Source organism: Mus musculus, chromosome 8 (assembly GCF_000001635.26).
Source record: "Mus musculus strain C57BL/6J chromosome 8, GRCm38.p6 C57BL/6J".
Lineage (NCBI taxonomy): Eukaryota > Metazoa > Chordata > Mammalia > Rodentia > Muridae > Mus > Mus musculus.
The window spans coordinates 109565866-109592059 of NC_000074.6; the positions used below are offsets into that span (position 1 = coordinate 109565866).

Sequence of the window (26194 nt, forward strand, 5' to 3'; positions counted from 1 at the left end):
ACTTCCTGTCGCTGGCGGCCAGTGCAAAGTGGAAAGGAACTAAAATAATCTTGTCGGATTACCGGACTATTGACTGGGGCGCGCGGTGGCACGTTCGTTTTCTGCGTCCGTGTTTCTCACTTCCGTTTGGGAGGATTTTTTTTTTTTTTTTTTTTTTTTTTTCCTGTCGGAGGAAGCGTTTCTAAGGATACAGCCCAGGTTAGTTGGGGTCTTTCCCAGGATGGCAGTGAGGAAAGAGGCAGTTGTGCCCTAGCTAACCGGTGGAGGAGCCCGGGTTGCTGACATGTAGACCGAAGTGTCCTCCATGGCACCTGTGAACCAGGGGGAACCCAACCACCAGGTTCTTATCAAAAACATGCGTTGGGTGTTTTGTAGACGTCAGCCCTGACGTAGATTAAAGTGACATACCGCTGTAATCCCAGCAGTTGTGAGGTTTAGGCATAAAGATTGCCACAAGTTTGAGGCCACTCTGGGGTACTAAGCGAGATCCTTGGAAAATAAGTTCATGTTCAGATATGTCCTTTGGTTATATCTTAGGATGCTTATTTCCATTATCCTATGAAAGCATTACACGTTAAGTTTCTACAAAAAAGAAGAATCAGACTTTACATACTGCTTCCGAATCTTTTCTTAGTAGCTGTATAAGATAGTTCGCAAGACTACTACTATCAGTGCCCTGTTGACAGACATGAACATAGGTCTTTGTGTCTATGTTCATATTCTCAAAAGTAGAGCTGTTGTGTAAAGAGGAGGCCAGTTTTCTTTCCAAAGAGCTTTTGCATCCAAATTCCAACGAAGTAGGCATGCCTCCGCTCTCTCTCCATTCTGAGTGTTACCGTCTCACTTGGTGTTTGTAGACTCAATGCATTTCTTAAATCTGCCTTTTAACTTGCTATCCTTTGTCTACGTGCAAAACTTGGCTTTCCAAATGTGTTTAGTGTTCATAATTTTTATGATTCTCCATTTGCATCCCTCATGCGAACACTGTCTTGGATGTGGTGTCGCTTTCCCCCTCCTTCCAACATCTGGCCTGTAGCACACCGACCCTCTCTGGTGACACGCCACACTCCCCCTTCCTCTTTTTATTACTAGTACGGGATTTGCTTACGTGAATTCTAACGGCGAGACGGGTCCAAATTCTCTTTGTGTTTCTCTTTCATCAGTAATTTGTTCTACACTCACAGTTGATGAAACCCCTCCTGGAAGTCAGCTTCCCTATTTAAAGGGTGACCTACAGGCTGGAGAGATGGCTCAGAGGTTGAGACCACTGACTGCTCTTCCACATGACCAGGGATTCAGCTCCCAGCACCCACGTGGCACCTCACATCTATCTTTAACTCCAGTCCCAGGGAATTTGACATATAGGCAGGAAGACATGCACATAAAACTATTAAAATAAACTGTGGCTTATAGGTGGAACAATTTCATTTCTTGTGTAAATTTTATTCATATCTTATGTGTGCATTGTTGTGTATGTGCATGAGTATATACTCATGTATATACACCTGTCAGTGCATGTTTGTACACCAAAGGCAACCTTAGGTGTTTGGGTTTGGGTTTGTTTTGTTTTGTATTGTTGACAACAAGGTCTCAGGCTGCCCTGCAACTTGGTGAACTGGCTAGGCTGACTGGCCACCAAATCCCAAGGATCTGGCTGAGTGCACTGAGTTCGTGAGCTACTCTCGCAGGCCAGGCTTCTTTTTAGATGGCTTCCGGGGATCGAACTGGGTCCTCACCCTTCCCAGGCAAGCACTTTACTAACTGAGCTATCCTCCCAGCCCTAATCCAGACCACGAAATATAATTTTTGATGAAGGGGAGAAAGGCAAATCACATTTCATAGCATTAACAAGCCTTGAAATTAAATGCAGAGTAACTAATATCCCAGTTGCATCTTCTGTGGGTACTGTCAATAGTGACTTGTCAGTCATGGGATTTTTCAATTAGGAAATGACTTGCCAAAAATTAGGAGCTAGACTAGCAATTTTGTAGCATGAGTTCTAGCCTTTGTCTCACAGCTAGAAGAGTAACAGAATGAACTAGTCTATAGAGTGAGAAGCCCAGCACCAAAGGAAGACAGAGAGAAGGTCAGATGAGGCCCCTCTACCTCAGTCTCCTCTGAGTCATTTATTTAATTATGACTTTCACACACTCTTAGTTGGTCTGTTTGCCATGTGATTAAGTGTATCTAGGAAGTCCCCTTAAGTCAGGACTCGAGAATATACAAACATTCGTCAATGAAGGACCCATGAAGTATGGTCCACAAATGAAGTAGTATGGAATCTCAAAGTCTTTTGTGTAGGGATATGGGAAGTTCAGTAAACGTTATATTAAAACAATGCAAAGCGCAGAAAGGGTGAATCATGTCCCCACCTCTGCCACCCCACCTTCCAGCCACTCTCCCTCCTACTCCAGACTGCTGAGGTCAAGTTTGTCTGCTTCAGCACTTGCCATAAGCTGTGGTTCTTTCTGCAGTCTGGCAGTGCTCTGAGGCACAGCCGCATCCTTCAGCTGCAGGCGGGCCTCCTTTGTGCAGATGCTTGCCTCCCTACTCAGCTACCCGTGGCTCCCCCAGGCCTCTTGGGTGGGAGCAGCACTCTGAAGTTAAAGCTTTGCTTTGTCTTCCTACTCTGATGTGGCTTTTTTAAAGATTTATTTATTTTGTGTGTATGAGTACAGTGTAGCTGTCTTCAGACACAACAGAAGAGGGCATCAGCTCTCATTACAGTTGGGAGCCACCATGTGGTTGCTGGGAATTGAACTCAGGACCTTTGGAAAAGCTGCCAGTGCTATCAACTGCTGAGCCATCTCTCCAGTCCTCCTACTCTGTTCTAATTCAAATCTTTAATTTCACTTAGAAACACATGAGAAATTATTGTGAGAAGTTACCTAGTGTGTCAGGATGGACCCAGAGGTGGCAAGCAAGGGGTGAGACGTCTTCACAAAATGGGCTTCCTAAAAGGTTTCTTTTTAAATCACCTCAGTGTCTGGTCACTACTAAATGGTGTTGTCTTCTTTCTGTTAGGACCCACGCACTTCATCTCAGCAGCCTTTAGACACTGCAGAATTGATAGTGCGGACTAGCATTGGACTTTTTCAAGATGAGCTTCCTCTTGCCCAAACTGACCAGCAAGAAAGAAGTAGACCAGGCGATCAAAAGCACTGCGGAGAAGGTGTTGGTTCTCAGGTTTGGGAGGGACGAGGACCCCGTCTGTCTGCAGCTGGATGATATTGTGAGTTTTAAATAAGCAGCCTTAATTAAAAGTTCACCTGTTATCACTCAGCATCCTGAAAAGGAACAGGATTGATGTAGATTGATGTAGATTGTCACACTTTGTCCAAGAGCTGTGCCTGTCCTGATCTGAGGCCCAAACAGACTGCGACACCTGTCCTGACACCCTTCCCCCACTAGCACCTGTCAGAACTCACCTCACTGAGCAGGCCTGGGGAGATCAGGAAATGCCAACACAGCAACAGTCGCATAGTGAAGTGCAGAAAGTTCTAGAGAGGACTGGGGAAACGCCTCCAAGGTATACAGGTTGCAAAGTGGAGGTCTGAACTGTTTCCCTGGCTGCCAGTACTCTCCTGTGCGCTGCTCCTAGAATGTGCCTTGTGGAGAAATCAGGTCTCACAGCACTTCTTCACAGTCAGTAAAGAGGGAAACTGTGAAGAGAGTTACTGTGTGTTTCTATTCACCATGGAGATTGAACTAAGGTCTTACATCTCTTCCCACCCATCTCCGCTGCAGTCATTATGAATAGTCATTATGTACAATGGATGTGTGGTGCCGGTGAGGTGGCACAGCAGGCAAAGTGCTTCCTGTATGAGACTTTGAACCTCAGTCAGTCTCTGGAACCCAGAGTGGAGGAGGGACCCAACCCTGAGCATTGTCCCCTGACCTCCATGCTCACCCGTGCTCATACCAGTCAGTAAGTGGGAATCATCAGAAACTCATGCTTTTAGCTATGGAAAAGAGTATACGTTCTAGACTAGAAGGGTAGCTCCATGGTAGAACAGTTGTCTCTTAATGTAGGAGGTCCTTGGAGCTCAGCACTCAAGGTCAATAAGAGAATTAGACTGATTGCTTCTGATACCACACTTCCAAAGTTCATATCCCAACCCTGCTGCTTAAGAGCTGTGTGTCCTGGAACAAGTAACTCCCTCCAGTGCCTCGGCTTTGTCATCTGTAAAATGGGGGTGCTGAGTGTCAGTAAGTTAAATGGTTATAGGTTGTAGGTTAAATGGTCTAACAGGTGTAAAGCGTTGAGGACAGTGAGCAGTGGGAAGAGGGGGGGGGGACACCAGGCTCTCCTGATTTTCATTTCTAGGAGGAAGGAGCCTGGGGCTTGTCGGCACCCTAAGTTGTTGTGGGTGGGTTGTCAGGAGCTGTAGTTTTTGTTTTGCAATAGTAAGCATTGAGACTAGACCTAATGCCCTACCGCTGAGCTGTGCTCACAGCAGCTCACTCCAAATGAAGAGAGACTTCTTTCTTTCTTCCTTCCTTCCTTCTTTCCTTTCTTTTTCTCAGAAATAATCAAGCACCAGCCCATGAGATAGCTCAGCCAGTCAGGTCTCCTGCTGCTAAGGAGAGCCCTGACCTCAGCAAGTTGTCTCTGGCTCCTGCACATGCTCTTTGGCACACATACACCCATCCCCCTCCAACCCCTGCGCGTGCACACGCATGCGCACACACACACATATATAAATAAAACTTAAAAAAAAACTTAATTTCAAAAAGAAACAAATATCAACAAAAAAAGAAAAATCTTTTCCCTGACATGTCCTAGTTTTACATTTCCACTGCTGTGAAGAGACACCATAACCAAGGCAACGTATACAAGAACAGTTTATTTGGGGCTTACAGTCTCAGAGGGTTAGAACCCATGGCCATCATCGCAGGAAGGGTGGCAGCCAGCAGGCTGGCAGGCCTGGTGCTGGAGAAGTAGCTGAGAGCTCGCATCTTGACACAAACAACAGAGAGAGCTACCTGGAAATGGTAAGGGCTTCTGAAACCTCAAAGCCTGCCCACAATGACACATCTCTTCCAACAAAGCCAGTCCTCCTAACCCCTCTCATACAGGTCCACCAGCTGGGGACCCAAGTAGTTAAACATGTGAGCCTTTAGGGGCCAATCTCATTCAAACCACCACGCAGTGCCTTCTCCTGACCCTGTCACCCATGATCCAGTAATACTGTGTCTGGGCTTAGTGTACACATGTGATCCCTGCACTCGGGAGGCTGGGCTTAGTGTACACATGTAATCCTTGCACTCTGGAGGCAGACAGGCAGACAAGCGGACCTCTGTGAATTCAAGGCAGTCTGATCTACATAGCAAGTTCCAGAATTGTGTCTTAAGAGGAATTCAAATGGGAAAATTTCTCCAAATAAAATTCGTCTCAAAATACTATAGTAAGCTTCCTGTACCGTTTCACAGTGTGTTTCACAAAAGAAGCATTGTGTAACTGCCGTAGTATAGCGGAACCTCCATCCATCTTGTCGTTCACAGCTCTCAAAAACTTCAGCCGACCTGAGTAAAATGGCTGCTATTTACCTGGTGGACGTGGACCACACGCCGGTTTACACACAGTATTTTGACATCAGTTACATTCCCTCTACCGTATTTTTCTTCAATGGGCAGCACATGAAGGTGGATTATGGGTGAGTTACGTTGGCTTTTATGAAAGATATAATCCTGCCAGGGAAACACATTTCTCTGTTGCCAAGTGTCCTCTGCCCCTCAGAGAATTCTGATGTCATTCTTCAGGCATGCCTGACAAAATAAGTCACATGATATCTTCTGTAGTGTCCACCTCTCCATCCTGTTCTCACTGCAATATGAGTAGTGTTGGCGGCATCCAGGATTACGGTCCCACCTTACTCTGGAGAGTTTACTACTGTGGGTTTGGAACTGCCGCTTATCCTCCGAGGCCTCGGTTAGTGTGCTTGCTTATTACAGCCTACTGCATGGAGTTCAGGACGCAGTATCAAACCCCTCTAAAGTGCTTAATCTTTCAACCCAGTAACTACGTTTCCAGGAGTTTAATAGTATGTTGAAGATGCACACTTTACAACTCTGAGACAGATACTATTTTTTTTAAGATTTATTTATTTATTTATTTATTATATGTAAGTACACTGTAGCTGTCTTCAGACGCACCAGAAGAGGGCATCAGATCTCATTATGGGCATCAGATCTCAACCATGTGCTTGCTGGGACTTGAACTTCAGACCTTCGGAAGAGCAGTCGGGTGCTTTTACCCACTGAGCCATCTCACCAGCCCCCCAGATACTATTTATTACTAAATAGTTTGTGATGTGATTCTTTTATCTTAAAGAAGCAGAACACTCTCCCCACCCCACACACAGAGCTAGAAGAGTATACAACAAAAGGTGACTTCTTGCCTCACAACTGATTTTGTTTCTCTTTTAAAACTTCTTCAACCAATACACTTGATGTTTAAGATAACTCATAAGGTTGTTTATTAATACCCACAACTCAGAAGGTCGATGATGAGAACTGGGGAGGCTGCGGTGAGCTAATGGACTTTTTTCAGAAACACTGAGCAAACTCTGCCCACCTCAGTACTCAGGGAACTCCACATGATAGTGGTGTGGGAAGGGATGGGAAGGTAGCCTCTTTCCCACGCCCAGATGTCAATGTGGGGGCTCAAAGCCCTGGATGTAGCCCTGTGTCCTAGACCTGCGGAAAAGGCAGTGGTCAGGCCATGTGTAGAGAGACAAGAAGGGAGGAAGAGCCCACTACTGCTGCTGACCCTGCAGGCTTCACACACTGGGACGCTCTGACCACAGTTATTCCCCTCTGCTGCAGGTCTCCGGATCACACTAAATTCGTAGGAAGCTTCAAAACCAAACAAGACTTCATAGATTTGATTGAAGTCATCTACCGGGGAGCGATGAGGGGAAAACTTATTGTCCAGAGTCCTATTGATCCCAAGAACGTGCCCAAATATGACCTCCTCTATCAAGACATTTAACACACTGCTGTTGGAGCTGAGAGAAGCACAGGTTGAGACGGGGCCTGAAGCCAGAGGGCCTGTGGTCTGGAGTCCTTCAGAGACATGTTCACTGCCTGAGCAAAGAGGTTTGCGGTGTCTGTAATCAGCAGCCCTTTTGCAGCAGCCCCAGTGCTCCAAGAATCAGGATGCCTGAGCGTCCCTTCCCTGAGAGCCTCACAGCAGTGAGGCAGGAGCCCAAGTGGTGCCTGTTCGTGACTTCCGTTTATCTTGACTTTGCTTTACCCCTCAAGGTCAGGCGTCCTCCTAGACGCTGTGAGAACAGCTTGCTCTGCCATGTTTGTGCACACGTTCTCCCCCATGCCTCCGTTCTCTTGCCCCTTCTGCCCCCTCCTACCCCAGCTTATCTTGAACTAACTAATAATTAGATGCAGGTGAGTTCATGGTTTCCTCGCAGTCTGAAAGCAGTACCCTGTCCACGTGTTTATAGCCATCCGGCCATTGATTGCCAGGAGAAAAGTGTGGCTCTTCACCATCCAGCACGGCTTGAGCTTAAACAACAAGTTTGGGAAGTAAGGGACAGAGCTCCCCAGAAAGCACTGCCACCACCCATTACCTCAAGGACTAAAGACCAAAAGGATATCAGGTTGTTAAGGGAGAAACGCCTTGAGGGGTTTGCGATTCCATCCAAGGGCTTTTGAAGAATGTGACCCAACCTCAGGAAACTTGTGTTTCTCCTAAGCCTTATGGGAGTGGTTGTCCCTGTCGCTCTGGAATGAGAGCAGGTACAGAGCTGGAGGGCCGTGGCCAGGCCGCTTGTGGCCTGCTGGGCAGCAAGGGCCTTGTTGCCAGCAGAGGCCCAGGTGTGCAGGAGGCAGGGCCAACCCTGGCATCAGCTGCTTATTTCTAAGCTTGTCCTTTAGGGGAAAGTGAAACCACGACCTGAATCTGGCAGACGGGGCGCAGAAAGAAGATGGTTTGGGTTTTCCGTGTCCTCTGCCCAAAGCTGAGAGCTGCTTCAGGGATGGGCAGAGAACCTTTTCCCACCACCTCCTTAGGATGCACGGGGCTATGGCAGCCACCCTGGACACGTGGATGAAAACTTCGAGATTCTAAGAGTCAGATCCCTAATGCTACTGAAGTCCTAGGTGAACAATAAATGTTCCTCCACATCCCTATGGTGGAATAAAAGGTCTTTGTCCAACTCACTGTCAGCAGGGTTGTCTGTCCATCAATCTAGGCACTCAGGTGCAAGCAAGATCTCAGAACTTACACAGGGCAAATACTATCAGCTTCCTTCCTGAGGGGTAGATGAGGACGGGTGGGAGGGGCTCTGTGGTCTGGATTCATGTTTTAGATCCTATCGTGGTTACTTGCCCTTCCACAGTCCTTATTAAGCATGTGTTGTATACCCTGTCCAGTGCTAGGAACCATGCAGCTATGACTCCTGGACAGAGAGAGGTCTCTGAGGGGAGAAGAGGAGGTCCTTGTACAGGAAGGGAGAAGCATTGGTGGGGAGGGGAGCAGAGTAATGGAGAAAGGGCCCAAAGGTCTCTGATTTTTCTATAGTAGTGGCCTGCCACCTGCTGTCAGGTGCTGTGAGTGTGTGATGGTGCTGTCTCACTTTCTGGCTGGTTTCTCCCTGGTTCTGGAATGTCTGTCCTTGTCTCCCTGGGTCCCATAGCTCTACCCTGGGGAGACACACCAGTGACTCTGAAGATGCGGTTATCTTGGAGGTAGAAGGCATGTGGCTTGCCTAGAACCCCAGAGCAGGGTGAATTCTCCACTGTTGAAGAAGAGACCCCAACTCTGCCAAGTCCCCGAGCATTCCAGCCATGGGACTCTACAGACTAGTGTCGTCCCTAATGGACAGGTAATGACCAGAGCTTACATCACTGAGCAAGTCTGGGCTGAGCTGTTGGAAGGACCATTAAGCCCATAGCCTGCCTGCATGTGCCGTTTGGGTTCCTGGCAGAGGGAAGTACAGACAGAAGAGCCTCTGTCCCATCTCTCTGTCCCACTCTGAGCTTACTCCAGAGAAGTGACATCATGTAAGAAGAGCCAGAGTTTGCATTCAAACTGACCCAGGATCAAGGAAGGGACACAGTGATCTCCCGGAGACCTGCCTCTTGCAAATGTGACTGCTGTAGGCAGTCTATAACACCCTAGGGATTTCCTGGTTTGTCAGGATGTCCCCATTTTTCTAGCAGACCATACTTCTCGGCTGCCCAGTACTGTAAATGAGAATAACTGCCCAGTACTGTAAATGAGAGTACAGAGAGCCCAGAGATGGGTCCAAAGCACATTTTTTTATTGTTGACTGAGCAGTGCAGGGCTAGAACCCATCAGAGTATAGCCCAACCCTTCCACTTCCCCCTCTTCCATGGCTCCCAGCCTGCCCTGCCATGTGCAGCCTTCTAGTGAGCCCTGAACTAGTTCTTGGCCATGGTTTCCTGAACCCAGTCCTTCAGGTCGGTCGCCCTCACGTACACACCATACTCAGCGACAGCGCAGCTCTTGTCAAAGCTCAGGATCCCAGCTGCGTACCAGGTGTCCTCCTCCATGTCATGAATGGCAAAGGCACTGCCGGCGTCACCGTAGCAGGTGTCTTCCTGGTACTTGGTGAGGCCAGCACAGAAGGTGTGCTCGTTCAAGATAGGCTGGACCCCAACGGGACTCGTCAAGTTTTTCTTCTCGGGCACTGTACTATTCTCATAGTGCACCACACACTTGTCCTGGTCGGCCACAGGCAGCATGACATACTTGAGACGATCGGTAAATCTAAAGTTGGCGTTCCGCCCCCAGCCAGACACGTAGCCCACACGGCCTGGTGCTATGTAGTCTTTGGAAGGCAGGCAGATAGGCATGACTCTCTCGGTTACAAGCACCCTCTGCTTGAGTTTGATTAGCCCGATATCCACCACGGAGTGGTTGGGGTGGAGAACGACCTTCTCAATCTCCACCAGCTGGTTTTTCCCCACGTAGAGCGTTAGGGTGGGGGTGATGTCCTTGGCTGACGCCGTCTCGCTGTGGTTCAGGAAGAGGTTTTTGGCCGTGGTCAGCAGCCACTGGTCACTGATCAACGTGGCCCCGGTGGTGAGTCCGTGGCGGGAGATCATCTTGGCCTGCCAAGGAAAGCTGCCTTTGGCATCCATAGAGCCACCGATGATGCGCTGCACCTGGTCCACAGGGTGCTTGGGCTTCCCACACACTGCGGAGGGAGGGAGGGGGGAGGGAGGGGTATGAGCAGCAGTCCAGAGCAGGCCCCACCTACAGAGCCCCTGGAAGCATCAGCCACCGCTGCTTCCACACCCGACAGTCTGTGAACACTCAGCCCTTACCACCTGCTCGTCCTCACATTTCTGGCATTTATACACTAAGTGACTAAGCTTTTAAAACTCCTGGCTGATAAGCTAATATACATACATACATACATGCACCCTGCAGCGGCACCGGCAGAAACACAGATTTTACAGATGTGAAAACAGATAACCCAAACTGATAGCTGAAGTTGGGCTGAAGAGAGGAGAGCTACAGAATGCGGGAGTCCCAGTTGTTCCCAGACCCTGCCTTAGCCCTTGTGGGTTCAGCTTCTGTTGTTTCCTCCCTGGCCTGGTCCTTCCTAGGGTGTGGTGCCCTCTTTCCCTTCAACCAAGGCTCTGTGAGCAGGTGTTCTGGATGGAGGGCATCTCCGTGGGAAGCAGCTGACTCAGCCAACCCCCCTTAGCCTAAATGGGCATGGCATTGAGCTGTCCGGGAGGGATCCTGTCCCTCCTCCTTTGCCAGCTCTGGTTCTCTCTGACCCAGGCCACACAAGGGGAACACGGCCACATTTTAACCCCATGCTCTGAGAGCTCAACACCCACCTGCCTCACATTCGGGGAGTTTCTCTCCAGCGACTGTGTTCACCCATTGCTTCTCGTCGTTTAAGGTGTACACCCCTGAAGCAAAAGGAGATGAGATCAGAGAAAATGAATCTGGCCTAGGGATTAAAGAATTGGGCAGGAAGAAGTTAGAAACTGTCATGCGTGTAGGCTGCAGGACATCGTTGATAAAGACTACACTCCCAAGCAACAGGGGCCAGGGGATTGTAGCCCCTTAACAAGACAAAACAGGAAGCTGAGACAAGTTAAGTTTGGTGGAAAGACCACCACCAGAAGACAAGAACTTGATTCGAATCTTATTCCCCTGGTTCGAGGCAGTACTCGAGAAGTTTCTGGCCAGGTACCCCAGCCCCACCCATCAAACAGGGCCAGGGGTGTAGATGCAGGGGTGCTCATCCCAGCCTTACCATCTCCTTCGGCCCGTAGTCTGTAGAACTGTCGGCAGCGATAGCGAACCAAGTGCTCCACATAGCCGTTTGCAATCTCTGGGGGCTTTGGGCAGCTGTCATCTGCCGAGAAAAAGAAGCCAGAAAAAGGCTGTGGGTGCTCCGATGGCTCTCTGTGAAACGTCAGCAGACGGAGCTGCCCTGAGCACCAGACTCCCTCGCACCCGAATGGAAGCTGAGAAAGGGAGGCCTCAAAGATCTAGGCGAGAAGAGGATCTGGGTCTTCCTTAATACAGTGTGGGACTGATGTGGCCAGACTGGGGCTCAGCTGAGCTGGGGTGTGTAGCTCCTGGGGAACCCCAGAGACTCACCTTCAAAGTCCATGGCATCATTGCCCAACTCCACAGCAAAAAGCTGACCCCAGAGCAGGAGAGTGACAACAGCTCCCAGGGCTCTGTAGAGAAATGGCAAGAGGGAGTGGGGTTGGTCTCCTTGTACATGTGATCTCCTTACATACATGCATGCATGTACACAAAACACACACACACACACACACACACACACACACACTTTCCATTAAGCAGATACTAAAGGAAGAGAACAAGATGCTAAGACCAAAGAACTGCTTGCTACCCACCCCACCCATGCTTCAGCAAACTCCAGATGCACAAGAAGGGAATTTTGTAGAAGCTTAGAAAGGGACCACTGTGACAGAGGAAGGAAAGCACCGCCAGTGTGGCAGTATATGTGCCATCCCAGCTCTCCACACTCTGGCACAGAGGCAGGAGGATCGGGGCTTTGACCACAGCCTGTGCTGTGCCTATCTCAAAAAAAAGCTGAGAAGTGGGAGGTGGGAAAAGAGTGGAGTGGAGAGGAGGCCCAGGGCACAGTGGTGACCCCCGAGGTCCTGCGAGGGGAGGCCTCTGCTCCCATCCATTAAGTACCGGGCTATGAAGACATTGTTAGGACACTGTAACTAACTTAAAGATGACGGCTATAGTTTATTTTGCTATTCTCACTTTTGGAAATTTCCCATAATAAAAAGGTGGTTTTGATGTTTAATTTGTCATAGTCGCTGTTGTTGTTCTTAAGTCACAGTCCCATTCTTTGCCTAGGCTTTTCGCAAACTCCTGAACTCCCAGACTCACCCTGCCTCAGCTTTTGGAATCCCTGGGTGTGCACCATCATACATACATACATACATACATGCTACATACATACACACATCATACACACATACATACATGCTACATACATACATACATACATGCTACATACATACATGCTACATACATGCATGCATACATACATGCTACATACATACATACATACATACATACATACATACCGTATCATATGTGGTTGTTCCTATTACTTCATAGGTATTTGCCTTTAAAGGATTGCATATCAAGCCCAAGAATGCCAGAAAACTGTCTGTCTTCCTAACCTATGACTGTGGCCATCATTGGTACACAGACCACACTTAAATGCTACCCAGTTGCCTGCACATGCTGACCAGTCAGGAAGTTCTTCTGAACACTGTGCTTCTAGTCTTTTCGCTACCTTCAAAGTCTTTCTATTTTGATTAAAAAAAAAAAAAGTGGTCACCTTGATGGTGTCACTAAAATTTTAGCATGACAAGATTCACACTCAAAGTGCATAGTCAAGTTACAAGACCAAAAAAAAAAAAAAAATCTCCTAATGCTTTAGGTAAGTATACAGCAGTTCTGTGTTGCACTGCGTTCACAGTTGTCCTCAGCTGTGTGTGGCCTGCAGGCTGCAGGCTTAACTCCCACAGAAGGTTAGCTCATCAGCCTGGTTCCTGCATCCCAGCTTCTCACCTCTCCCCGTAGACTTATACTCGGTGTACTCAAAGTGGGAAGCGTGGGCTGTGGACTCACCTCATCGTGGACCTCTCTTGCCTCTCTCTGGAAGGGCTGGGCTGTGCTGACTCCGGCCGAGCCCTTTATGCCTCAGGGGTTTTATCCCACCACCACCACCACCACCTCCTCCTCCTTCTCCTCCTCCTCCTCCTTCCCCTCCTCCTCCATTTCTGTGTTTGCACAACGTCTCTAAGGTCACTGGCTGTTCCAGTAACCAAACCACAAAGCAAACCCCTGTCAAAAGCTGAGCTCTTGCTTCATACTTGGCCCTCTGCGTTGTGTTATTTTTACAAATCATGAAGAAATCTAGCAACTTCATGACCCCTCCCACCCACCACAATGGTGGATAACCCCTAGAGAGTGGGACGGGGAACAGGGGCATTAATCTGACACTTAATTGGGAGAGGGTGTTGGTTAGACCTTTTTTATTATTATTTCAAAGCCCCTTTAGACACCCTTGTGACCCAGCCTTAGCTGGAATTGTAAAGAAAGTGTTTTCCTTTTTTCAACCATGCTGCCTTAGTGTGGCCATCTCTGAGTGTGGCCAGCTCTGGAACTTGCAACCAACAGACTGGATTTATTGGGTCTTGATCCATTGTTCTTTAATCTCAGAGTGTCTAAAGCTATAGTGTAGACCGATATGGGACTCTTGTACTGGCTCTTTTATCTGGAGTTTTCAGTGCTGAGAAAAGTTTATCTCAGAACCATTTTCAAATCCAGTGTAGACATTCCTACACTCTCATTCAGAGAGCAGTAAACAGAAATTGGTTCCATTTGGCAGTTGCCCGCACCCACCCGTGAGGACATCTTCTGTTGCTAAAAGTGTTCCGACTTGAAATCAGTAAAGTGAGCCTGCTGTGTCTCCTCTGATTGTTCTTAGTGGAAAATCACACCACGTGGCTAATGTAGACACAGGGCAAACTCAATGGCAGGACATTCTGTAGCTTCACAGTCCAAATGGGCAGCTGAGAAAAGAAATCAATGCTTCAGCCATATACCTGTCCTGGCATGCTGTTCACTCAAATGTAGCAACTCAATCTAAATGGCTTCACTCGTTTAAAAAATAATTGTTTTTAAATTAGATCTCATCACAGAATCACTTGGGCTGTTCATAGTGGTATTGGTGTAGTACCACATCAACTGGGAAGAGCCCAGATCCCTATCAACAGGACACTGGTAACTAGTGTGCTTCATGGTCACTCCATGGGATATTGTCCGGCCATGCAGACACTTGGACAACAGAGAACAGGAATGATTTCACAGTTCTGACAAGAAAGGACAAAGCTGCACAGGAGAGCAGTGGGAAGTTCATTGCTCTGACAGAGCTCAAAGCCAAGCCCAGTTTGTTAAAGAACCCCAAACTCACAAACAACATCAAGACAATGAGAAGACAGGCCTGGAGCTATGGCTTAGTGGATAAGATCGCTCGCTGCTCTTCCAGAGGACCTGGGTTCAGTTCCCAGCATCGGATGGCTTACAACAGCTTGTGATTCCAGTTCCAGGGCATCCAGTGCCTCTGAACCCAGATGCAAGACACACACACACACACACACACACACACACACACACACACACACACCTACAATGCATATAGAAACAATAGAAGTAAAAAGGAAGATGCAAAAGTCACAGAAAAGGAGAGAATGTTTGCAGATGCTCTATTGATAAAGACTTAATATCCCAAATATGTGAAGGTCTCCTACAGAAAAATAACAAAACGACCACACAGTTAAAACATGAGCAAAAGATCACAGCATTCAGGAGCCTGGCTGGGAAAAAAAGAGGCAAAAATATAAATAAAGGATTTGAATAGATAATCCTTTAAGAGACACACATGTGCCAAAGAACACATGCATGCATGCAAAACAAGCATTGGGGAACACTGGAGAAACCGGAATCTTCATGGCACACTGTGGTAGGAATATAGAATGGTCCAAAGTCCACAGCACAGCTCCATGGTCTATCCAAAAGCTGGTAACAGAATTACTGTGTCGCAGCAATTCTACCTATAGGTATGTTGTTCAACAGTTTCCTCCCAAAGAGAAACATCCCCTACTGCAAGGAAAGTTCCTTTGGTAGGAAGGGAAACAACTCAAAATAGTTTCAGGAAGTTCCTGAAACTGATCAGACTCTCTAGGCCTATCCCTCCCAGAGTAAGCAATAAAGCTGAAAACAAACAAACAAACAAACAAAAAACAAAACAAAACAAAAAAAGACTCAGTCAAGTTAAGCTGCAAAGAAGACTCTGAAACCAGTTGCTTGGAAGAAGCAGAAGCCAGCCAAGCTGCCTGGAAGGGGTTTAAGATCAGAGTCATTTGGAAAGATCACTCTTCAACCTGTGCACCGAGATTTTGTGATCTGTCACTCATGCTGGGGTGGGCTTTGGCTATACATCTATCTTAGGGTCATTTCTGCTCCTGTGAGTCACCCCTCACCCATATTCCTATAAGTTACCCCACTAGAACTCACTGGCTCGCCAAGTTAGACTTTGGTGGCATCTGCACTTTGGTCTATTATGAGCTCCCACTCCGATGTGAGTAGATCATGTGTGTGCTGCATCTCATTTTGTATCTTGTTTACCCCCATACCTTATTTGGTTTATTCGTTTTTATTTATGTGAACGTGTCGCATAATGCATGCTGTTAAAACTTGTAAACATGGAAGTTTTTAATGGTTTCTCCATATTGACTTCAGTTCCAACAGTGCTCACTGAGTACAATCCATGTAACTTCCAAAACTGGCTTGTCTCCTTTTCTCAAGTTCTATTACTAGGTGCAGTCAATTTTCGACTTATTATTGCATCTTCCATTGGAAATGAAATGTCCTTACTTATCTCTAGAAACCCTTTGTGCCACAAGTCTCTCAGGATGTGCTAGCTTTCTTCTGACTAGTGTTCCTGTACTTCATCTTTTCTATTTACCTATAGAACTTACCTGTCCTTTGCCTTTTAACTACAATATTTGCTTCATTTATATTTAGTGTAATTACAGGTAGGGTTAGCTTTAAGTATACCATTGCTCTATTTGTTAGATGTTTTTAATCCACAACTTCTATTTTCCCGATTTCTCTGCTCCTACTTTATTATGTTACTCGGTTGCTGCTGTTTTGAGTTGGGTTTTGGTGAGGGTACTTTTGTAATGTCTCACTCTGTGAGTCTCACTCTGTAGCTCAGGTGCCCTGGAATTCATTAAGTAACCCATCAAGTTGTGTCAGTCCTCCTGCCTCTGCTCCCAAGTTCTGGATTACAAGCATGAGCCACCACACCTGTTTGAATTACTCAGTTTCTGTATTACTTTTTTGTTTGTTTGTTTGTTTGTTTCATCTTGCTGTTAGATTTTGTAGGGGATGTTGTGTTCATGTGTGTTAAATTTTATTTCATTTATTATATGTGGGGTGGGGCATGTACACACCTATGCCACAGCGCGTGTGGAGGACAACCTTGGTAGTCAGATCTCTCCTTCCACCATGGGCTCCAGGGACTATGCTCGAGTCGTCACAGTTGAATGGAGAGTACTTTTTAACCATGAAAACACAGCCCGTACTCAGTTTCTAAGAAGATTTTTACTGAGGGCTGGGGAGGAGGATTACTGAAGAAGGTGCTTGCGACAGAAGCTTGAAGACCACACAGTGAGGAGCCCCAGCACCTCATCAAAGTCAGGCAGCCGCGGGTCCTTCCTGTGACCCTAGCCCTGAGGAGGCAGAGACAGGATCCATGGAACAAGTCTGCTAGCTAGGCTGGCTGGAAATGCTGGGCTTGCGCCAGAGACTCCACCTCAGTACAGAAAGTGTGTAACAATCAACGAAGACATCCAGTGTCATCTGCAGCCTCGAGCACACACACACACTCACACATACACACACACACACATACACACACATACACACACTCACACACACACATACACACACCCATACACACACACTCAGACTTGTGCACCCACATACATGCAAGCATACAAACAGTAAAAGAGTAAGCTATCATACTAGTTTTGACAAGATGAATTTCAAGCTTAAAAGTAGTACATTATGAATTTGGACTTTTAATAAAACTTTTTTTTTTAATATTTGGAAGAATTCTTTTTGAGATAGGGTCTCACGCCAGTTAGCCTGGAACTCACAGACATCCATCCACCTGCCTCTGCCTCCCAAGTGCAGGACCTAAAGGTGTGCAATACCATGTTTGGCAACATTTAAAATACTTTGTCCTCCGCTAGCTTTTTTTGTGGTGTGTTCCTACATAACTTTTCTCTTGGTCACCGTCATGATTTCAAGCGATGTTTCTTCGCTTTTCACAGTCTGGGTTTGTGCCTTCACCACTTCTCAGATAACACAAAAGACCCCACAGCGAAGGTGTTCTCTCACCCCGCCTTCCATCCTTGGGTCATTTCTGTATCTCCTACCTTAATGGTGTCATTGCCGAACACTTTCCAGATGTACACGTAGATCCCAGTGTTGCAGTCTGAATAAGCAATGCCCCCATAGTCCGTGAATTTGAACACTCGTCTCCCAGGTGGAACTGCTTTGGAGCATGGGGAAATGGGTGGACATTGTGGAATTCCTAGAGAGACAGCCTTGCTAGAGTAAGTATACACTAGGGATGGGCCTCACCGGCTTAAAAACTCACCTTACTTCCTGTGTGTGGTAGAAACGTGCTCAGCCAGCATCCTGCTCCTGCCAGCAGCTGCTGGGCTTCCTTACCATCACGTACCCTGTCCGGAGCCATGAGCCCAAACAAACTTGGTTTGTTTCAATTCTTCTGTCACAGCATTTTAGCACAGTAAACGCAACACAACTAATACAGACGTTGGTATCACGGTCGGGGCCTTCAGTCTAAGGGAAAAAAGAGAAGCCATGAACTGGAATGATAGCAAGAAGTGGGGGTCCATGGGAGGGGTCAGAGAGAGGAACGAGAGGAAGGCAAATGGTGTAATTGTCACAGTAAAAGTAAAGACGGAAAAAGACTGGGGTTGTGGCTCTGAGGACTGTGACCGTGTTGGTTTTTTTTGGAGGAATGTGGAAGTGTTTGGAACTTTGGACTACAAAAGATGCTATTACCATCTAGTTAATGGGCCGTTCTAGTAGGAGCCTGGAAGGAGGTCGCGCTGAGAGAAAGGTAGATACTGAAGGCCTGCCCAGCTCCTGAGGTTTCCAAGGGAAGCAAGGACTTGATTAGCAGCCAGGCTAGAGGCCATTCCTGTGATACCTTTGCAAAGAACTAACTTCTTTCTGCCAAGACCCTGGGGACTTGCTTGAAGCTAAATTTAAAAGTAACTGACTAGCAGGGTATGGTAGTGTGCGCTTTTAATCCCTTCACTCAGAAGGCAGAGGTAGGTGGCTCTCCATAGAGAGTACCAGGACTGGCAAGCAGTTTTTAGAGTTATAGTAACACTCTCTTGCCTTTGACCTTTAACCTGTTTCTTACTGGGAAAGGCAGACTTTAATGAAAATTGTGACAGAATTCACCTTTTTCCCATCTCTGCCGGTCTGACCTTGCTGGAAGGGGTTGGCTGGAGGGCTGTGTGTAGTTTGGCAGCCAACATCTTGGAAATTCCTCACTTATGCAATGTTTGGGTTGATGATTTGGGGGAGGATGTTAATATTTTTAGAGATGCTTTTTTTAAAAAGCTTGAAACTCTGGGTGCGTATGGTGCAAACGTGGGCAAGTGTGTCTGCCAGTGGCCCAGGTTTGGGGAACGGAATTGCAGGCAGTTGGAAGTATGGCTGGGAAGCAGAGCCTCTGTTCCCGGCAAGGCAGTGCCTCGTGGTCCCTGGAGCTGATCACAGTGTTCTAGAAAGGGGTGTCATAACGGGAGCGCCTCTTTAATTTGTTTACTGAGGCCCGTTGCAATTTTGAGCAGCATGCTCTGGGTCCCCGCACTCCTCTTTTGATCTGCTGGAAAGCCATGTGTACCCCAGGAAAACATGGGGTTCTCAGCCCATGCTGCACATGAACATGTTGGCATTTGCTTATTCTCTGCCCTCAGTGACTCCAGCAATGCCAGCACACAACTGCTGTCTGTTTGCTGAACTAAATGGAGGGTAAACAGAATCTCTGCCCTCAGTGTTTACAGAGGGAGCAGAAATTATGCAAAACATGACCAAGTGCTACCTGCTCTCTACCTACGCCACTGAAGGGCTGCTCCTTCCAGAACCACCCTACCAAGCCCCTTCACAGAAAAGTCAGTCATCACACAGAAAGGGCAGGCCACATGTGAGGGTCATTACCCTGGGCCTTACTTTTCTGTAAGGATTCTGAGCACCTACTGGTTGGATTCTTCAACATCACTGAAGCAGGAGGTTCTCTCATCATTTAACAAGCCTGTCTTTGCAACTGAGACCCAGGACTAGGAATTTGCTCAAAGTAACAAAGTTAGTAAGAAATAGTAAGCAGGGAGACAGGTCCAAGATAGAGGCCAAGCCCCCAATCACCCAGGAGTCCTGATCTATATGCTGACCTTCTCTGGATTAGGGGTCCTTCACACTGCTGCTCCCAGTTCCTACCAGAGTCAGCAGGCAACAAACCCTTTAATCCTGGGTTAAGGCATGGTTTACTCAGAACAACACTGGCCAGGGTGACATCATTTCTCAGGAGTTATGGGGGTCTTGAGAAAATCTGTATGTCAGATTAAAACTGTGAACATGGCAGGGACACCCAGCAAAGTAGAAAGAAGGTCTTAAGACACTGTCCCCCTTGTCCCCAAAGCTGGGAAAGCCAGCACTTTCCAGAAAGTGAGGCTCTGTCCCAGCTGGGGCTTCTCATCTCAGTCCAGAGACATCCAAGGACACTGGCAGAAAGGCAGTGACATGTTAGCACAGAACATGTAGACCATAGCTGGGAAGTACATTATTAGGCAATAGCTCAAGGAAATGGCCTCATTGCATTCAGGCAACAGAATCTCTGAGGACCAACCAGATCCTGGGAGGAGCCACCCAGCCCAATCCCTTGACATCTATCTCTAGCAGGGGTGGAATTAAAATAGAATTGAGCTTTTGACTTGAGCTTGGAGTCAGGCACCACAGATACCTGGCAACCCAGAAGTGACTTCCCTCCCATGGTAGAGCTCAGGCTCTGTCTTCTGCCATGGGGTATAATCCATAGGACTCATTGTCCCCACTCCCACCCCCATTCGCGTGTGACTTCCCAGAGACTAAGAGCACCAAAGCATGGTTATCTCCATCCCTAACACGGAGCCCAGCCACTGAGAACAAGCAGGGAAGAATGTCAGAGCACAGCTCAACTCCATTTATGGACACGTTTGTGTTCATTTTCAGTGGTTAGAGACTCACATAAAATTGAAATGCTGATCTCACCAGTCTGATATATTTTGGGTTCTGAGACTCAGGATCCACCCCCAGACCGTTAAAAATCAGACTAAAGGGCTGGAGAGATGGCTCAGCGGTTAAGAGCACTGACTGCTCTTCCGAAGGTCCTGAGTTCAAATCCCAGCAACCACATGGTGGCTCACAACCATCCTTAATGAGACCTGATGCCCTCTTCTGGTGTGTCTGAAGAGAGCTACAGCATACTTACATATAATAAATAAATAAATAAATAAATAAATAAATAAATAAATATTAATAAAAAATCAGACTAAAGGGAGGCAGAGGCAGGCAGATCTCTAAGTTCAGGACTAGTCTGGTCTACATAGTTTCAGGCCACCTAAGTGAGATCCTGTCTCCAAAAAACAAAAACTAAAGAGAAAAGAAAAGTTCATTTGTGAGGGCACACACCTTTAAACCCCAGCACATGGCAGACAGAGTTTGTGAGTTTGAGGCCATCTTGGTCTACAGGGCAAGTTCCAGAACAGCCAGGGCTACACACAGAACTCCTGTCTTTGAAAAACCAAAAAGAAGAGCAGGAGGAGGAGGAGGAGGAGGAGGAGGAGGAGGAGGAGGAGGAGGAGGAGGAGGAGGAGGAGGAGGAGGGAATGAAGAAAGAACAATAACAAAAACCAGACTCCACATCCAGAGTAACTGAAATTGCCGGAGCCAGGGCACTGCTCGGTGACTCTGACTGGAGCAGGTAGAGCCAGTTCTGGTCCTTTGAACAGCCTCACTCCTGGACCCAAGCCAACAGGTCGACAAGACCTCTGTCCTCTTTTGAATTTCCTGTAGGGTACTCTCCAGCTGGGATTTTCCACACCCACAGCCCCCCTCCTAGTCATTTGAGGAATGTGAATGGCTGAGTTCCCTCCCACTCCTGAAGGTCCTGCCCTCCCTGAGAGCTGACCCTGCTGTCCGTTCCCAGGTCCTTCCCAACCCTGCCGAAAGGTTGCTTTTGTGTGTGTGTGTGTGTGTGTGTGTGTGTCATTTCCCTGTCTTTCACAGCCCTGCTGGGTGCCATGTCAGGTCATTCCCACTAGGCTCCTCCTGCACAAACACCTCTCAGCCAAGTACCCTGGTCCAGGTGCAGTGGCTTTATTTCCCACCTATCTAGCCACAAGGTTCTTACAGGAATGTCACCTGACTGCCAAGACTCACTCGACACAATAGAAGTCAAGACTAGGCGGTCAGTGGTCCCTCGGCTCCCACTGAATTCTCTGGTGCACTGAGCAAGATCCGTACCTGGGGGGAAAGGAGCCTGAAGCACCTCTCAGCAGAAAGCAAATAGCATCTCTTCCAGGCCCAGTCCATGATTAGGAGAGACCTCAACGCCTCTCCTCACTACCCGGGGTTAAGTTTGGCTGCGGGTGAAAGAAAATAGTTTACCACACAGCAGTAGAAGCAAGGGAGGAGACAGAGCTCCCACTGACAGTTCCGTGAAGCTCTTTCTGCCCTGCCACTGTCATCTCTTGAGGGTGACCCTGATCCCCAAGGCTAAAGTAGATGCCAGAGCTCTGGCCACCATGCTAAGGTTTTAGCAGGAGACCTCCCTGAAAGACGACCCAAGGCCTTCACACTGGATAGAAGGGTCATATGACCAAACTCAGATAGCTCAGAGATCAGGAAATGAGTCTTCAATCCAGGAATCCAGAATGTCGAACTGACTACAGGACAGGTAGCCTCTCTCCGGGGGTTACTATTCTAGACTAAAGGAGACTAGCAAGCTGGGGAAGGAGTGTGGGCCAGTAGGTGGCCCCTGAATATGCTTGCACATGAGAGAATGTTCATCTTCTTCGATGCACTTATCTTAAATAACTATTAAATAGTTCAAGTTACTAAGTGCTTAGAAATAAATCAAAGGGCCAGAGAATTGGCTCAGCAGTTAAGAACACTGGCTGCTCTTCTTGAGGTCCTGAGTTCAATTCCCAGCAACCACATGGTGGCTCACGACTATCTGATATGAGATCTGAAGCCCTCTTCTGGTGTGTCTGAAGAGAGTGACAGTGTACTCACATACCTAAGAAATCTTTTTAAAAAAAAAAGAGTGAAAGAAATCAAAACACGGTATATAAACAGGTTTAAAGACTGACAGAGCAAACACACACAAGAAAAGACAGAATTCCCACGTCTAGATCAGAGACTATGGGTATCATCCTGTTTAGATCTCCTGCATGTTTAACATTTCTTACTAAGCAGGGGCAGTCACTCTACATTTGCTTTGGCTGCCCCCAGGCTCTCATGTGAGGCCGAGAGGCTCCTGGTGAGAGGCAGGGGCTCCGGGCAAGGCCAAGAGCAGTGAGTTGGATCCCTACATTCCTATCCATGGTGCGCCTCAAGGCTGCTGGGTGTGAGAGAGAACATTGCACCCAGGACCTCAGATTCCCCAAGAGCTGCATCCCTACTCAGAAGCAGCAAGTGGGAGGGGCCTGTCACCTGTTAGAATAGCATCATGAATGAAAGACATCTCACCAACAATCTGTGGTTGCCCAGGACACTCATGTGTAGTAGAATGGATCGTCCACTGGACTTGGAGAATTAAACGTCGTCTCCCATCACTTCTGCCCATGTCACTGTAGAACTGTCAGTTTACATCCATCGGGACAGTAGGAATGACCATCTGCCTAACAGGGCTGTCTGAGGACACATAGGAGATCATGTGTAACTGTCAGCATACAAGATGACAAAGAAGGTGACGCTGCTTGTCTCAGTGAGAGTGTTTGGAGTGGGGTGTGGGGGTATTTGGCAGATAAAAGGAATGGAAAGGGGCTGGAGAGATGGCTCAGCAGTTAAGAGCACTGACTGCTCTTCTGAAAGTTCTGAGTTCAAATCCCAGTAACCACATGGTGGCTCACAACCATTCTTAATGAGATCTGACGACACCCTTTTCTAGTGTGTCTGAAGACAGCTACAGTGTCTTACATATAATAAATAAATAAATCTTAAAAAAAAAAAAAAAGGGAGCCGGGCGTGGTGGCGCACGCCTTTAATCCGAGCACTCGGGAGGCAGAGGCAGGTGGATTTCTGAGTTCGAGGCCAGCCTGGTCTACAAAGTGAGTGCCAGGACAGCCAGGGCTACACAGAGAAACCCTGTCTCGAAAAACCAAAAAAAAAAAAAAAAAAAAAAAAAAAAAAGGAAATAAGAAGGCAGGGAGAGAGGGCACTAAGGAAGGTGTAACAGTACACAGGGAGGCTGGGCTGTGTTTGCAGAGTGCTCGCCTAGTGCTCCAGGGGCCCCGGGCTGGATCCCTGGAGTATGGTGGTGCACATTATAATCTCAGGAGATGGAAGCAGGACAATCAGAAGATTGAGGCCATCCTCAGCTGCCTAATGAGTTTGTGGGCAGTCTGACCTACTTCTTGAACGTACATGCATGTACCTATGTAGGAAAACATTACAATACGCATTGTCTGTGCTAACAAAGATGGTAATGAGGACAATGAAGAAAACCACCAACTTTTTAAAAAATGATTTATTTATTTTATGTATATGAGTACACTGTAGCTGTGCAGATGGTTATAAGCCTTCATGTGGTTGTTGGGAATTGAATTTAGGACCTGTGCTCGCTCCAGTTGGCCTCGCTTAGCTCACTCCAGTTGGCCCCGCTCACTCAGTGCCTGCTTGCTCCAGCCCAAAGACTTATTTATTATTATAAATAAGTACACTGTAGCTGTCTTCAGACGCACCAGAAGAGGGCGTCAGATCTCATTACGGGTGGTTGTGAGCCATCATGTGGTTGCTGGGACTTGAACTCAGGACCTTCGGAAGAGCAGTCAGTTTTCTTATCCACTGAGCCATCTCACCAGCCCCAACCACCCACTTTTTAATGTCCGTCTCACCAGTAGAACCTAGAGCTGGGTGTGGTGTCACATGACTGTCACCTCAGCCCTTGAAGGGTAGGTAGGAGGATGTAACTTCAGTGCCAGCCTGGCCTTCAATAAAAAGTGTTAAGTCAGCCTTGGCTAGACAAGAACCTATATGCTTATGGTAACTAACTCCCTCCCTTGAAAGGTGGGTTAGATTAAGTGGCTTGATTTTAACTACAACTGCCAGGTAGAATATGAGAATTCCAGTTAAATGAGAATTCCAGATAAAGAGCCATGAACTTTCCAATAATACATTCTGCATGTATTATCACAGACCTATGCTAAAAGTATATCTGCCCTTCATATTTAATTGTGCATACTATTATTTAGGGCTAAAACTGCCAACCCCTCAGTGAATGTGGCTTAATAACGGTTTAACTTCCAAGCCTGAGTCATATAAGGTACCGAAAACCTTGGTCTGCTCTCTTGTAGACTGTCACTCTGGAGAAGCCAGACACAGTATTGTAAAGACGCCACCAACAGGCTTTGAAGAAAGCTCCTGCTGGAGGCCAGCACTGCCTCCCCCATCAGGCGAGGGAACCTTTCAGTTGTTTTTTAAGCAGTGGTAGAACCAGGCTTGTAACTCAGTAGCAGAACACTTGCCTAGCATGCTCAAGGCCCTGGGGGTGATCCCAAGTACTGCAAAAAACAAAAATAAGTTTTAAGTAAGAAGACTTGGTTGGAAGTGTTTCTCTCTAGTGTGCATGTGTGCGCATGTTCTTTGAATGTGTGCGGAGGCCAGAGGACAACTTCGGATGTCGTTCCTCGGGCACTGTCTGCTTTTCTTATTTTCAGGCAGCCTCACACTGACCTGGAACTCTCCAGGTAGGCTAAGCTGGGTGGTCAGTGAGCTCCGGGGGACCTGCTTGTCCCTGCTGCCTCAGCTCCAGGAACACCAGCGCACACACGACACCCAGCTGGTTTCTTAACGTAGGTTCCAAGGGTCAGCTCTGGTCATCAAGCTGGGCCTGCCTCTTCTGGACTTGTGCTTTGAGAAGTTTGTTTGTTTGGTTTTGGTTTTTTTTTTTTTTTCAAGACAGGGTTTCTCTGTATAGCCCTGGCTGTCCTGGAACTCACTGTGTAGACCAGGCTGGCCTCGAACTCAGAAATCCACCTGCCTCTGCCTCCCGAGTGCTGGGATTAAAGGCGTGCGCCACCACTGCCCGGCCTTGAAAAGTTATTTAATCCTTCAAAAGCCTTGCCCCCTCTCGCCCTGGCATACTAATACAAGACTTTTCTGATGAGTAATATTGGAAATAGCAGCTAAAGTTACTTAGTTTGGGATGTAAGGAGCGATGTTCTAAGGACTCTACAATAGTCCATTTGAGATAGGTGATGTCATTACCCCCTTTTTACACATTTGGAAACAGGCACACAAACTCTACAGCTGTCCATAGCTGATAAGAACATAGCATTAGCCTGGCACGTTGTGGGCATCTTTTAAAAGTTGCTCAGGTGTCTTTAAGCCAAAGCAGTCCTGATGGAGGAACTGAGCTGCAGTGACCTGAAGTAACTCTTCCCAGGCCAGCTCAATGTCACTCCCCCCACCTCAGTGACACAGTGAGTCAGCTGGGGACCTCCTGCCCCAGCTGGGTGAGCCCTTCAGGTGTACCCATTAACGCCCTTTCAGGTGGACCTAGACAGGAAACCTAAAATACGCCAGTTGCAGTGATCTTAGCTCCACCAGCTCATATTGTACAATGTGGAGATGCCCCATCAGGTGTGAAGAGTTCAGCCTTCTCTAACCAAGTCAGAAGGCTGGGTGGAAGGCCCAGAGCTAGACAGCAGGGTCCTCTTCCAGCAGAGCTTCTGGCTGACCACCCTCTCCACTCGGAGCACTGCCCAAAGAGCCCACACTTGATAGCCCTGTCGTGAGGCCCAC

At 47.5% G+C, this 26194-nt stretch overlaps 2 protein-coding genes and 1 long non-coding RNA gene across 4 annotated transcripts; 1 reads left to right on the plus strand and 2 right to left on the minus strand.

The window, feature by feature from the left end:
* The first annotated feature begins 26 nt into the window (after positions 1-26).
* Txnl4b (thioredoxin-like 4B) lies at positions 27-8186 on the plus strand. Its single transcript, NM_175646.4, has 4 exons — positions 27-198; positions 3025-3232; positions 5506-5657; positions 6829-8186. The coding sequence occupies exons 2-4, from the start codon at positions 3101-3103 to the stop codon at positions 6992-6994; spliced, it is 450 nt and encodes a 149-aa protein (NP_783577.2). The 5' UTR covers positions 27-198; positions 3025-3100; the 3' UTR covers positions 6995-8186.
* Positions 8187-9262: 1076 nt separating this feature from the next.
* Hp (haptoglobin) lies at positions 9263-13307 on the minus strand. 2 transcript variants are annotated; one of them, NM_001329965.1, is made up of 5 exons: positions 13145-13307; positions 11615-11697; positions 11265-11366; positions 10840-10914; positions 9263-10098 (listed from the first exon to the last, which is right to left on the minus strand). In NM_001329965.1, exons 1-5 carry the CDS (start codon positions 13147-13149, stop codon positions 10046-10048), a joined length of 318 nt encoding a protein of 105 aa, NP_001316894.1. In that variant the 5' UTR covers positions 13150-13307; the 3' UTR covers positions 9263-10045. The 2 variants fall into 2 exon arrangements, with proteins under 2 accessions (NP_001316894.1, NP_059066.1); NM_017370.2 differs by having other exon boundaries at positions 9263-10184.
* Positions 13308-17344: 4037 nt separating this feature from the next.
* On the minus strand, positions 17345-18430 carry Gm39247. The gene is made up of 3 exons (XR_879185.1): positions 18182-18430; positions 17751-17956; positions 17345-17642 (listed from the first exon to the last, which is right to left on the minus strand). It is a non-coding gene; the product is annotated as a predicted gene, 39247 (long non-coding RNA).
* Between the last annotated feature and the right edge of the window lie 7764 nt (positions 18431-26194).